Raw genomic sequence first — 15417 nt, 5'->3', positions numbered from 1 at the left:
GGCACGAATCCGCCAGGCGGATTTATGTCGAGGTCCTGTGAGTCCGCCAGTCTGTGGACGGTTTTTAGGCGGTTTTCCATCTGCCTCTGCAAATACGGCCTGGTTCCCCTCATTCCGCCTCAGCTACACCATGTCGGCGATTGCTGCGCAAACAAGTTCTCTACGTACGCGTGCATCACCATTTACTCTACCACGCAAACATAGGGTTACTTCGTCTGCTGTGAGACGTTCCCTGGTGGGTGCACCATGGGCCGAACCACACAGTAACCCTGGGTTCGGTGTGGGGCGGCGGAGGTGAAGTGAGGTTGCGGACCACTGCGGCTGCGGCGGAGACGGAGCCTCTCCGTCGTTTCTAGGTCCCCGGTTAACGTAACATAACATAACATAACATAATAGAAAAGTAATGAAGACGGGGGAAAATACGAGGGCATGACTGGCAGAAGGTGCGACCATTTCCTGCACTTTTTGATAGAGCAAAACTGGCCGTGCCGGTTAATTTACCTGGCGAAAAGTTACAAGGTTTACAAAAGCGTCTGCTGCAGTTTTTTCTTAAATGTGACGTGGCAGTGGAAAGTGTGTGGAGTGCGGGGTAGCTTATTCCCAAAACGGGTATCATCAACAGAGAAGGAGTTTGTGAATGCTTTTGTGTTTCGAATGGGCATAGTTAGGACACTAAGAGCAGATAAGCGAGGTCTTGTGTTTCGATTATGATGAGATGGCACGTAGTGGGGTGCTCGTACACTGAGGAGTCGATGGAATACGCATAGGGTACGGTAGTGATGTAAAGTGTCTGACAGCCCCAGTCGAAACAGGAGTATGAGGCAGTGACACGGCAATGCAGACGAATGTTGCAGATCTAATATACTCAATCATTCATTTTCTACTTCTCACTGTTCGTGCTGTGCTGGATTACACCTCAAGAATTAGGGATCACCAGGACGAGTGATTGCACTAGTTTAAGTTTCTTTTCCTGTGGGAGCATGTTCTGAAACTTGTGGAGGGCGTTGTTTAGTGTTATTGGACGGTGCGCGCCCTAAGAGATAAGTATATCCTCGAAACTTGTGGATCTGGTTAAGTGTGTGTGTGTCCCTGGGCCTCGTATATTTGCCAAACAACCATTATATAAGTTGCGCAAAAAAATTAAAGGGTCAATTCGTTTTTTTTAAATTGCGTCCTACTGAAATTTGGCTCAGAGGTACCTACAGCTTTCCTCTAGCAGGAAAACACTCCTTAGATTCCACACGCCTGCAAGCAGATACTAGAGCAGTAGTGGAGCGCCACTCAGCTGAATGGGTGTCGAAGTCTCTGTACAGGTACATCTTTAAAGTGCTCAACAAAGGTGCGCCTTTGGCATCAGGATTTCGCCATAGCGGGAGTCCTTAGAGGGATCCTTTTCCGTTTCATTCATCCATCCATCAACGTTGCTCCTTCCTTCCCAGGTGGTCATACCACAGGAGACTGCAAAAACGTATACGCCCTTTGCTGCCTCGGATCAAGTTCAGATTTCGTCGAATGGTTTTGGACATTCCCTAGTGGTTGCTCATTGCATACCAGATGAAACATTTCGCTTGCGCTAAACTCCAAAGCGGTTAGATCACGTTAAACGTGACTGCAACCCCATGATGTTTTCGGATTGAGTGTCAGCAGTGTCGAAAATCGTCCTGTTCCTCATCACACTACAAACTGTCGTTTTCGACTGCGAAATGTGAGGAAAACAACGCCGCAAGGGAAGGGGTGGTTTCGTTGACGCCTTTTGTGCCACCTCTAGACGCCTTTCCGCGTCGATTATGAGCGGCAGTGTGCCTGAAATGCTTTTCTCGTCCACCCATTAGATTGATTTCAACACTGGGAACCGCTGTTGTGACCTCCATCGCACAGACGAAAAAGGAAGGGGTGAAACTTGAGTAAGAGAAGGTGTGACGATTCAGTCTTGTGACACGTCTTCGGCGTCATTGGGCATAATTATGGTCCCTGAGGTTGTGAAGCAGCTGAATTGGTTGAAAATGAATAAATCGCCAGCTCCTGATGGGATTCAAATTCGGTTTTACAGAGAGTACTCTACTGCATTGGCTCCTTACTTAGCTTGCATTTATCGCGAATCTCTTGCCCAACGTAAAGCCCCGAGCGACTGTGAAAAAGCTCAGGTGACGCCTGTATATAAGAAGGGTAGAAGGACGGATCCTCAAAATTAAGGATCAATATCTTTAACATCGGTTTGTTGCAGGATTCTCGAACATATTCTCAGTTCGAATATAATGAATTTCCTTGAGACAGAGAAGTTGCTGTCCATGCATCAGTACGCCTTTAGAAAGCATCGCTCCTGCGAAACGCAACTCGCCCTTTTTTCGCATGATATTTTGCGAACCATGGATGAAGGGTATCAGACGGATGCCATATTCCTTGACTTCCGGAAAGCGTTTGACTCGGTGCCCCACTGCAGACTCCTAACTAAGGTACGAGCATATGGGATTGGTTCCCAAATATGTGAGTGGCTCGAAGACTTCTTAACTAATAGAACCCAGAACGTTGTCCTCGATGGTGAGTGTTCATCGGAGGTGAGGGTATCATCTGGAGTGCCCCAGGCAACTGTGGTAGGTCCGCTGTTGTTTTCTATCTACATAAATGATCTTTTGGATAGGGTGGATAGCAATGTGCGGCTGTTTGCTGATGATGCTGTGGTGTACGGGGAGGTGTCGTCGTTGAGTGACTGTAGGAGGATACAAGATGACTTGGACAGGAGTTGTGATTGGTGTAAAGAATGGCAGATAACTCTAAATATAGGTAAATGTAAATTAATGCAGATGAATAGGAAAAAGAATCCCCTAATGTTTGAGTACTCCGTTAGTAGTGTAGCGCTTGACACAGTCACGTCGAGTAAATATTTGGGCGTAACATTGCAGAGCGATATGAAGTGGGACAAGCATGTAATGGCAGTTGTGGGGAAGGCGGATAGTCGTCTTCGGTTCATTGGTAGAATTTTGGGAAGATGTGGTTCATCTGTAAAGGAGACCGCTTATAAAACACTAATACGCCCTATTTTTGGGTACTGCTCGAGCGTCTGGGATCCATATCAGGTCGGATTGAGGGAGGACATAGAAGCAATTCAGAGCGGGCTGCTAGATTTGTTAGTGGTAGGTTTGATCATCAAGCGAGTGTTACGGAAATGCTTCAGGAACTCGGGTGGGAGTCTCTGGAGGAAAGGAGGCGTTCTTTTCGTGAATCGCTACTGAGGAAATTTAGAGAACCAGCATTTGAGGCTGACTGCAGTACAGTTTTACTGCCGCCAACTTATATTTCGCGGAAAGACCACAAAGATAAGAGAGATTAGGGCTCGTACAGAGGCGTATAGGCAGTCATTTTTCCCTCGTTCTGTTTGGGAGTGGAACAGGGAGATAAGATGCTAGTTGTGGTATGAGGTACCCTCCACCACGCACCGTATGCTGGATTACGGAGTATGTATGTAAATGTAGATGTAGATTTGGTGCCAATGTGACGTCATTAACCCACCTTCGCCCTCACAGGAACATCTGAGGTCTGGCCGTTTTCTAGCATGTGTCTACGCCTTCCTGTTTGAAGTGTTGCCGATGATGACAGTGACGTCGCCGGACGCCACGCTTTCGCACCATTACAAAGGAAGATTATGGGCACCTTTGACAGGTATTTCGAACTTTTGTGTCACAATGGTAGATATACAATGACGGCTTTCACGACCGGATGGTACTGTTGTTGATAATTCTTCCGGGTTATATGGCCGTGGTCCATGGAATTTTTCTATTCCTAACGTTTCGTCCAATACTACGTTGGACATCATCAGAGGTATGGCTGGTCCTGCTTGAGTCCTGCAGACTGACTGATAATTCTTCCGGGTTATATGGCCGTGGTCCATGGAATTCCTCTATTCCTAACGTTTCGTCCAATACTACGTTGGACATCCTCAGAGGTATGGCTGGTCCTGCTGAGTCCTGCCGACTGACTGATAATTCTTCCGGGTTATATGGCCGTGGTCCATGGAATTCTTCTATTCCTAACGTTTCGTCCAATACTACGTTGGACATCCTCAGAGGTATGGCTGGTCCTGCTAAGTCCTGCCGAGTCAGTTCGCAGGACTCAGCAGGACTAGCCATGCCTCTGAGGATGTCCAACGTAGTATTGGACGAAATGTTAGGAATAGAAGAATTCCATGGACCACGGCCATATAACCCGGAAGAATTATCAACAACTGTACAATGGTGGATAATTACTGAGTTTCAAAAAGGTGTGGATCTCATCGGGCAGATTTCTAGAGACACGTGCGTCACCACGTGTCCGAACTGGCGAATGTAACCAGGTGGCTGGTTTCGGGAGGTGACTGACCTGGTCCCTGTCGGTGGCGGCGACCTGCAGCACGCTGAAGCCGTTTGGCAGGTTCTCGACGATGCTGATATTGTAGGCGTCGACCTCGAACTCGGGCAGGTTGTCGTTGAGGTCGAGCAGGGAGACCTCGGCGCGCGCGTGCGCGACGCGCAGCGGCCGGTCGGCCTGCGAGGCCTGCAGCTGCAGCACGAGCACGCCGCTGTGGCGCTCGCGGTCCAGCTCGCGCTCCAGGAACAGCGAGCCGTTCTGCGCGTCCAGCAGGAACAGCCGCTGCTCGTTGCCCGACACGATGTCGTAGCGCAGCGGCGCGTTCAGCGACGCGTCCTGATCGTACGCCTGGATCGGCGGCGAGAAGCGCAGCTCCTGGTGGATGCGCGCGCCCTGCAATCACGCGCCGGCACGACCCACTCAGTACTGTCTCCCCAGCCGCAACTCCTCACGAGCACCAATCACCTTATCGTAAACAGACCCTCGCAGCAATGTTAGTAGAATTTTTGTATGACGGACGAGGTCATAAACTGAACCATTTTGAGAAACTTACAGCTTTATAATGTGGCCAGCCACAGCTGTTAAAATTCGCGATAAACTGAACTTGATTAAAATCGCAAACAGATGTTAAGTGATGATTTACTCACGACTGGTTTGGCTACATTCTGTGTCTCCGTTTGCTAATCTATGTGACACTGCTAACCACCGGCAATGCTGCATTAACACTGCGAAACTGGTCGTCAATAAATCATCGCCGTAACAGCTATCTGCGGTTTTATTCGTGTTAACTTTACCATAACTGTGAGAAGGAATCCTCGTACCTTGCAACTTTCATCAACTCGAAACTTGGTTGAACAACACAGTACGTTACTAAGTGTGATCCTATTGGACGTGGTATTCCCTTGCTTTTCTCCAATCTTAGAACTGACTTACTCAAGCCACTGTGCAAACCAGAATATTTCAAATTATCAAATATTTCCAGAGGCAAAAGAAGTGGTAAGTGACGGATAAAGATTCTAGGTTCGAACGACGAGCTTTACATCCATAGTATGGGAGTTAACGGAGCCACCCTTCTTTTATGTGGCTAAACTGACTAGAAATAACTGGCGCTGTATTCCAGAAATTTTCCTCCATTTCACACGTTAGTGCTGCCTCAGTACAGATGCATTAAAAGAGTTTCTAGTTTGGGAACTGAAAGTAGAAACAATGACCAAATTGCGAACGCAAAGTACGTACCCCAGAGAACACAGAACCACCTTCGTAACATCAATCAGCTGTACAATTATCCATCTTCGAGTATTTATTGTTAATGACCGTGGCTGTCTGGGTAAGAAGTCATAAAATTCTCGATATTTCCCAGTAGACTGATTTATTTGTGCTACTACTCGTTTGGGAAAACATCTTCAGGTACGATTAGATGAAATGTGCAAATAATCTAAGCATTTCGCTTAACCCACATGTAGATGGAAAGCAGTTTCCGGAAAAAGGAATTTGAGGGATAAATCCATGCAGTGGCGTGGGCCAAACATTTTACTGCTCCATCCAACAGTTACTATTTACGACATAAGCAGTGAAAATCGATGGTTTATGATGATACACTGGCGCGTAGCTGGTTCCCTGCTTTTACTACCAAGGCACTTCACAAAGCAAGTTACACGTGCCGTCCGACGCTAAGACCATTGCGCAACAAGAGTGACACATCGTCAGAAGAGAGTACATCTTCGGAGTTCTGCTGAGGTACGAGCGTGTGAGTGCGGTGGCGTGGTGACTCCAAACGTCCTCCAAAGTTAAAGTACGAGGGACAGTATGATTCCTATGGGAGAAACGTTTAAATTGCACACAGACCCGCCGTGAAATTCTGGCGATATATACACCAAATGCAGTGTCACGCCCAGCTATAGTGAGATGCTGCAAACAATTTGACCAAAGCGTCACATATTTGAGTGATGCTGATCCACAGTACATCTCACATCTTCCACAATGAAATTTCCATCTTTTCGGCAAGTTGGAAAACATTTGAGGGAGGCGAAGGAACAGATTTTCCAATAATGAGGACGTTCACACAGTGGTTCTCCAATGGCTCCGTGACCAAGGAACGGATTTTTTCGTCGAGAAACTAAACGAGTAATAGAAGGTTCATACCGTTATTTACAGAGACGAGATATCTGTGTTGAAAAATTGTGCAATGTATTTCTGTCACCTTGAAGTTCAGCGCAGCATGCAACAAGGGTTACTTTCCCAACCATAATCACGTGTAACTTACTTTTAAGGTCCCATCGTAGATAAATCGTTATGTCTGGTGAATGTAGGATGTCCTCTATTTTGCTATAAAGCAGTACTGTCAGATGATTGTAGGGGCATAGGGTCGAGTGCCCTGATGCAGTACGCTTGCAGTTGGACATGCATCGTGTGGCATCAAACGATAAAATCATCGAACGAGTTCCAGCTATTTAAGTAAATTATTTCTTTCCAGTAAAAAACGTGCAAAGCACAAAATGTCAACCTGTGGCATGAAGTACATTGCCGACAGTGGCAATTCTTAGTAGAATTCTCTAGTCTGTGAGAACATTCCTATTTAAAGTACGCTGTTGTTATGAACTCATCAGTAACTTCTTATAAATTTGAACATTGTAAATTAGTCTTCTACAGCTACTTTCTACATCAGATATTTCGTCATAATTACGTCCTTCACCAGTAAAATACGCTCGATTTTGATTTTACATCTCTGGAATTCGATAACTTTCTGGAATTATGGGAACAGTACATTTGTGCCGAAGGAACTGTGCACAATATTTTCTACCCAGAAGACTACTAAATAGTGAAAAACTTTCTGCATTTCGCTGACAACTAAGAGAGATGTAAACTTCGAAGATTACATATTGAAAGCAATAGTTTGACTAATAAACAGCAAACCACATTTCGTTACCAACATCTGGAGCTTATAAAATGTCCTATTAAAATATAAACACCCTATTAAAATATAAACATTCATTTTCAGGAGGTGAAAACGCTGTATTTTGTGGAAGTACCGTAAACATAAATGGCTTGTTTGTTCTTTTTGTTTTATTAATAATTAGTAAACATCTGTACTGTCTGTATTACCTAATTTCATGAACAGTTCTGGGCGAATCTCATATAAAGCTGAGCTTGCATAAGAGACTTGGTACGTCTAGCAAGCTAGAACTCAAGAACTGTGATGAATCAGAAAGTCAGATGTCTTATAGTTACCACCTTTCGCACGATTCACGTGCAAATGTTAGTCGCCCTCCTTAACTTTACTCTATTACTTTTTGTTTTAGTTGTAATATTTATGTTGGTAATGTTTTTGGGAGAAATACAAAGACGTGTGCTGTTGCATCTTCACCGAATCCGCAACTTATTCGGCTTTTCGGCTGCCGTGTCTGCCGTGTGTACGAAAGTTGGGCGTCTTTCCGATTAACTTCATAACGGAAAGAAAACCGCTGTTCATGTGTGTTTTACTATCACCCAGCTTTCAGAACGAAAACACCTGTTCCAGCCTGAAGAAACTGCCTCACTGTCTTAGGAGACATGCGTCGATCTGCAGACTTTGTAGTTCTCGAAAGCTAAGACAACGCAATATCCCTGTTATACGTGTTCTTTAAGTCCTTGACAAAACCAGTCTCGCTTCAGTTTTCCTCAACCCTGGATTCTAAAATATAATCTTTATGCTGTGTCTCGTGGTCCTTGACACAAACGAAATTTCAGAGACCAGTTTGGCTCATAAGGTCCCACTCCATAAACATCGTCATAACAGCACGCGGATGTGTCAAATAACTGTGAACGACGGAACGTGTGATGTTGACGCACCACTAAAGTGAGACTATGATGCAAATATGGGACACGGCAATAACTCTGCCGACCGCAGGTCCCTTACTTCCGTGACTAAAAAGAAACTTAGTAGCTGGCAAGTCAAGCGACCATTAAACATTTAAGTGTAGCTTCTACTACATTCAGTTATTCAGTAGCAAAAATCCTTTCCTATTCTATTGAAACAGACAGGCGTGATGCTTTTCTTTCTTTCTCAAAAGTGTAGCGTATATACGAGTTTCGCTAATTACTTTGCGAACGAAGTTCTGTAAAATCAAAGGTTCATATTCGGCTCGACTGGAAATGTGGTGCCTTCCCAAGGATTATCTTTCGCATTTATGTTCTCATTGCCGCAAGTTAAATGTTTTGCATTTGCTGTCATAAGCTCAACGCTGAAGCCTATGTACTCGAATCTTTATTTATTCATTTTTAAATAATTTATTTTTCACAACCATAAATTCTTGTACTACTGACCTTCGGGGCAGAATTTCTCTCCTTCTTTAGAAACAGACAAGCAGCGTTTTGTTGGTGCCACTGTACTGTACTGTTTGAATTTGATGGAGATAAACACAACGATAGTAGGAACTTACTAGAAGAAGCTTTAAAATAAATTATAATCAGACCAAAGTAATATACACTCCTGGAAATGGAAAAAAGAACACATTGACACCGGTGTGTCAGACCCACCATACTTGCTCCGGACACTGCGAGAGGGCTGTACAAGCAATGATCACACGCACGGCACAGCGGACACACCAGGAACCGCGGTGTTGGCCGTCGAATGGCGCTAGCTGCGCAGCATTTGTGCACCGCCGCCGTCAGTGTCAGCCAGTTTGCCGTGGCATACGGAGCTCCATCGCAGTCTTTAACACTGGTAGCATGCCGCGACAGCGTGGACGTGAACCGTATGTGCAGTTGACGGACTTTGAGCGAGGGCGTATAGTGGGCATGCGGGAGGCCGGGTGGACGTACCGCCGAATTGTTCAACACGTGGGGCGTGAGGTCTCCACAGTACATCGATGTTGTCGCCAGTGGTCGGCGGAAGGTGCACGTGCCCGTCGACCTAGGACCGGACCGCAGCGACGCACGGATGCACGCCAAGACCGTAGGATCCTACGCAGTGCCGTAGGGGACCGCACCGCCACTTCCCAGCAAATTAGAGACACTGTTGCTCCTGGGGTATCGGCGAGGACCATTCGCAACCGTCTCCATGAAGCTGGGCTACGGTCCCGCACACCGTTAGACCGTCTTCCGCTCACGCCCCAACATCGTGCAGCCCGCCTCCAGTGGTGTCGCGACAGGCGTGAATGGAGGGACGAATGGAGACGTGTCGTCTTCAGCGATGAGAGTCGCTTCTGCCTTGGTGCCAATGATGGTCGTATGCGTGTTTGGCGCCGTGCAGGTGAGCGCCACAATCAGGACTGCATACGACCGAGGCACACAGGGCCAACACCCGGCATCATGGTGTGGGGAGCGATCTCCTACACTGGCCGTACACCACTGGTGATCGACGAGGGGACACTGAATAGTGCACGGTACATCCAAACCGTCATCGAACCCATCGTTCTACCATTCCTAGACCGGCAAGGGAACTTGCTGTTCCAACAGGACAATGCACGTCCGCATGTATCCCGTGCCACCCAACGTGCTCTAGAAGGTGTAAGTCAACTACCCTGGCCAGCAAGATCTCCGGATCTGTCCCCCATTGAGCATGTTTGGGACTGGATGAAGCGTCGTCTCACGCGGTCTGCACGTCCAGCACGAACGCTGGTCCAACTGAGGCGCCAGGTGGAAATGGCATGGCAAGCCGTTCCACAGGACTACATCCAGCATCTCTACGATCGTCTCCATGGGAGAATAGCAGCCTGCATTGCTGCGAAAGGTGGATATACACTGTACTAGTGCCGACATTGTGCATGCTCTGTTGCCTGTGTCTATGTGCCTGTGGTTCTGTCAGTGTGATCATGTGATGTATCTGACCCCAGGAATGTGTCAATAAAGTTTCCCCTTCCTGGGACAATGAATTCACGGTGTTCTTATTTCAATTTCCAGGAGTGTAAAATGTTCGTATTAGAAAACTATTTCTTCTGGGCTGGTGTTTCCAATCACATAAAACGTTTTTAAAACGTCACTGCTTTAACAGCCAAAGATAACTACGTCTTCCAAAAAATTATTGAGAAAATATAGTAGAACTTACCAATGAAGCTGAGTTTTTGTATTTGGGACAACTGAAAATAAAAATCGCTTGGAGTGCTTTTGGTAAATTAATCGACGTTTTTAAAACTAATATCACAAACTGTCTGGAAACGGAAGTTTATCAGATTTTGACTTTAGGCAGAAACATACAGACTTTTAGTACAGAAACTTTTGAGTTTACAGTTATCAATTTCGATTTGTAGCACAGATGTATAGACTTTTGAGTAACGCGTGTCACTCAGCGAGGTAATAGAGACATACACGTTGGAATCACCGTGAGAGACGGGAATACAATCCACTGCATCAGGGTATGGACTGGAGTGGGAGATGTACCTATGGTCTGGAATGAAAGTTAAAATGAGGATGGTGAATTATTTAACAGGCAGATGGACTAATAAAGGTCTTTAATGGATCGTGGCAGATGATAAGGCGGCGAATAGTGTATGGCATGAAACTTCCTGGCCAGATTAAAACATGTGCCGAACCGAGACTTGAACTCGAGACCTTTGCCTTTCGCGGGCAAGTGCTCTACCAACTGAGCTACCCAAGCACGACTCACGCCCCGTCCTCACAGCTTTAATTCCGCCAGTACCTCGTCTCCTACCTTCCAAACTTTACAGAAGCTCTCCTGCGCAGGAGTGCTGTGAGGACGGGGCGTGAGTCTTGCTTGGGTAGCTCAGTTGGTAGAGCACTTTCCCGCGAAAGGCAAAGATCTCGAGTTCGAGTCTCGGTCCGGCACACAGTTTAAATCTGTCACGAAGTTTCATATCAGCGCACACACCGCTGCAGACTGAAAATCTCATTCCAGTGTATGGCATGTTGAACCCATGGGATAAGGGTGGTATCTTTCACTAGTAATTAAAACGTCCTTGGTTCCGGGTTCGAACCTAGCAACAGCTAGTAAAAATCATCACGAATGGTGACTGAAGACTTCCAGCATTAGAAGCTCTGTCATAGGGGTTCAGGTATCGCTCTTGCCCATGGGTTGAGAAATTGCCCCTAAAAGACGGAAGAATCACCAGTGATCAATGGCATGAGGATGCAGAATGCAATGCACACCACTGCATTAAATACAAATAAGGTGTATCCACAGGACATGTGGCCTGTAACTGAAAAAAGGGTTATGATGACTTCTCCGTTGGCAAAAGATTTTGGATTAGTTCCACATTCGGATCTATTGGAGAAAACTGCCAAGGGGCAGGTGATAATGAGAAAAAGATGGAATAACCAATGAAGGAGTAAAGTTATTTGAGTTGGAGCACGGAATTGCAGGAGTTTGGACGTAGTAAGAACACTAGAAAATCTGCAAAGGGAAATGCTGAGGCTCAGTCTAGACCAGGGGTGGTCAAGAATTTGGTTAGCGTGCCGTGCCCAGGACCGAGAGTCGTAGCACTCAGCCTGGCTAACACATTTGCCCCACCGCCACGCCACGCTGTCTGAGCGTGAGGAGGGGGAGGGGGGGAAAACTGCGAACGTGCCGCATTTAAATAGCATGCTGCTGCGCAGTATCGACTTGATAGTATAGATCAAAAGCGAACAAATTTTCGGTGCTGTTTATTTTTGCCACGCTGAAGACATAATATAATTTTTATCTGGTACAAATTGTCGCATACGGACAGACACAAGCAATTCCAAAAATTTTCGTAGTGAGGTTGCCTCATAATTGTGACTTATTTTGTTTCATAATCGAAAAATGGTCTACCACGCACATAAGATGGTCGAGATATTCAGCACTTTTGCAACCTCATTATGGAGACCTGAAGATTCTATTTGAGAAAAGCAAAGTAGATGTCCTGGAAATTTTACCGTTAAAGAGATTTGTCTTTGAAATGAGATTTTCTTTCAGTTAATTACATCTGCACATGTACAGTGACGCTTTCAACTGAAACAGCGAACTGTCTCGAAAACAGATGTAAGATTGGCAGAATGCCAATGAAAAGACCTTTCAGTCATCTAAATTTCCAAATTCTTATTCATTGATCAATCAGTTTGACCATATATTATGCCATCTGCAGATCCCTGTGTACAGGCAACAATTGTGACTGTATGAAATACGTAAAAAAGGTGGGCAGTGCAAGTCTGATTAGCAGTAATATGTAGTTACATATAACAATTCCAAACTAAACGGGGAGTAACATGAAAGTTAAAGATAAATTAAGGATTTAAGAGAACAGTTGCACACTGTATTAGTATAAACTAGGGAACAAACTACATGTGCCATGTAATCGTAGTAGAGAACCTACTAAACGGAAGTCAATATTGCATGTTATGCGTAGATAATCAGAGTTTAATGCTGATGTCAATGTCCGTGAATCACTTGGAGTAAAACAATTATAGTCATATACTGATGAGTACAAACTGAAGGTAAAATATGTAATTCTGTGTTGTGATATACTAGTAAAAAATAAACCACTTACTGGAAGTCAACCTCACAACTGTCTGTATCATCATGTCCATAAAACAAGGATATAAAGTTATGTCAATGCAATCTATCAATCACATAGTCAGTAGGAGCCACTTATTTAATAAAATATTTTTAATGAACCAAACTATGAATCTGATGTAATATACCGTAACGAATTCCTACTAAACAGTAAGTATTAAAATATATCGGAAAGGGCATAACCAATCTTGTCATGAAAGCGATAAGTCTGCTGGTATCAGGCGTGTGACTGGATGATATACCAAACCATAAACTATGAAGCAAGTCTAAGGAAGAGTACTGCAATACACACTCAGTACATCCGAAAGACACTCATTTCAAGCAGAACAACACCTCAATACGTCACGTAGTCCTTAAACACGGGAAGACGAAGGATAGTATGACCTACGACAGAGAAACAACTAGAAAACATTTGTCAGAGTATTGCATACAGTGGGTGATGTGTCAGTTGGTACCTCGACGAGCAAGTGGTTAATTGAGAATTTCGATGCCAAGGAATATACCAGAACACTGTGTGGGGTATTATCAAGACATTACAGGTACAGATGTGCAATCTGAATTAATAACATCTGTACTCACATGGAAACGAATACCCGCCACGCACTGTCAAAACAATGCAAAGAGCAAAAAGCTCGCAACACTATCACATGTCCACATGTGCAAAAAAGGTTGGGCTGTGAATGCTGTGAAGCACAAGTACGTAATTTATTGATGATAGTGAGTCTCCCACTGGCTCGGCGATTAGACACAGCAATGCCTATCATAGTTGGTCTGAAGATGGCTACTCGGTTGCTTGGTTGATTTGGGAGAGGGGACCAAACAGCGAGCTCATCGGTCCCATCGGATCACAGAAGGATGGGGAAGGAAGTCGACAGTGCCCATTCAAAGGAACCATGCCGACGCTACTTGTTTTGGCCGAAACTAATTATTGAGCTCGAATAATTAAGGATTATTTTTAAGAATCCATAACCTTTAACATTTATAGGTGGCTTATTTCTAATCTGAATATGTCACAAAATAATAGAACGTACTTTACACACCGTATTCACAGTTCATCCCTCCGTAGTACTCAAAGTTTCTCCAAGCTCTTTTGTTTACATATGAAAATGACTTGCACCACATGTCAACAAGCACCTACTGATTACTTTGACTAACGTCACTTAGTGCGATATTTGACCTATGCTACTATTTACATGTTGCTGTTCTGTGTCACGTATGTCTTCCTATGGATTCTGCTTGATTTATCGTCTTCGCAGTTGTGAGAGTTGTCGAGTTAAGTACTGCAATACATATTTCAGTACAACCGTGTGCCTCAAGCCGTATTTTATTTGTATATTTCTCATATAAATGAGAAAAGTGAAGGACGAGTAAGGAAATGTCAGTAAGGCTATACCACGGTTACATATGATGATAACAGGAAGTTATCACAATAACCTTATAATGAATCTTAATAACTGATAGTGAATCTAATTACTGAATGTTCAACTGATGTTTCTTTGTAACGTTGTGACCAGTGGTGAGAAGACAGGTGGCTGTATGTCAGTTAAAGATACAGCTCAAGATAATCTGGCCGTCCCCTGCACAAACTGCCGTCTTTCGTCATAGCGGAACATGGGAGTATGGGGACAGGTTGCAGCTCCACTGAGTTAATTGAGGTCTTGTGAAACAGACACTTATCCTGCTGTCGTGGAAGGCAACAGGCTTGAGGGGATGTAGCTGGCCCTTAAAAAATTCTCACGTACTCCACTCCGTCATGGTGTCTTGGATAACAGCCACAGATCAAATTAAAGTCCAGGTGAATATTCCCAAGAGCACACTTCTGCCCCCGCCGGATTCCATCCAGGGAGCGGTGTATGTTCCGAGCAGTCGCTCACCACCATTCGGACACAACCATCGGCATGATGTAACAAAAAGCGGGACACGTTTCCATTGATGCACGGTCCAACCTCGATGATACCAAGCGCACTGCTGTCGAAATTGACAATGTCATTGGGTGCACATCGGGGAAAACAGAGGTGATCACTAATGTCATGTTTACTGGTGCTCTGTCATCAGATCTGCCACATATTGTCACCTATCCTGCTTTACAGAGCAGTCAAACTTTCTATCGCATCCAGCATCACCCAGAAGTTATTTTAAAAAGAGCATAATAGCAATATTACGGGTAGTCCATCAGCTATTGTCCAGTATCTGCGTTTTTTATCCACTGAAGACGCGCAGCTTTATGTGCCGTTGTGAGCAATGGTATTTTGCGATTTGCCTGACTCGAAATGTCCATTCGCTGTAGTTCCGCTCGCAACAGTCATTCGGGAACTGGTTGAAAATAAGCTGCATTCACTGACAACAGCACTTTCTGGGGGGTTTGAAACCGTCACCGGAAATGGGCACACTAGTCTGCAATTCCTGTAGGTTAGGACCATTTTTTTCACGACCACTGTTCTTACCCCGCGTCACATGCCTTTTAATGGTAATTACATTGGAAAATTCACATTGATACACCAACAAATCGTGCAACCTCATTCATGGCGTGGTCTTGGGTAACGTTCAGGTAAGATAGCTCATTTCTGCCGTCACGTCACGTCTTCACTTCAAACCGCACAGCCAGCTGG

The 15417-nt window shown here is 45.0% G+C and overlaps 1 protein-coding gene across 1 annotated transcript in view; it reads right to left on the bottom strand.

Annotated features, from left to right (window-relative positions):
- Window positions 1–15417, bottom strand: part of LOC124760964 (cadherin-89D) — a 192138-nt gene that overhangs the window by 124490 nt on the left and 52231 nt on the right. The window contains exon 7 of the mRNA XM_047249109.1: window positions 4354–4734. Within this exon, the coding sequence (XP_047105065.1) occupies window positions 4354–4734 (381 nt within the window). The remainder of the gene's footprint in view (window positions 1–4353; window positions 4735–15417) is intronic.

Source organism: Schistocerca piceifrons, chromosome 1 (assembly GCF_021461385.2).
Source record: "Schistocerca piceifrons isolate TAMUIC-IGC-003096 chromosome 1, iqSchPice1.1, whole genome shotgun sequence".
NCBI lineage: Eukaryota > Metazoa > Arthropoda > Insecta > Orthoptera > Acrididae > Schistocerca > Schistocerca piceifrons.
Note: the sequence above shows the minus strand (reverse complement) of the source record. Positions and strands in the feature narration are given on the sequence as shown.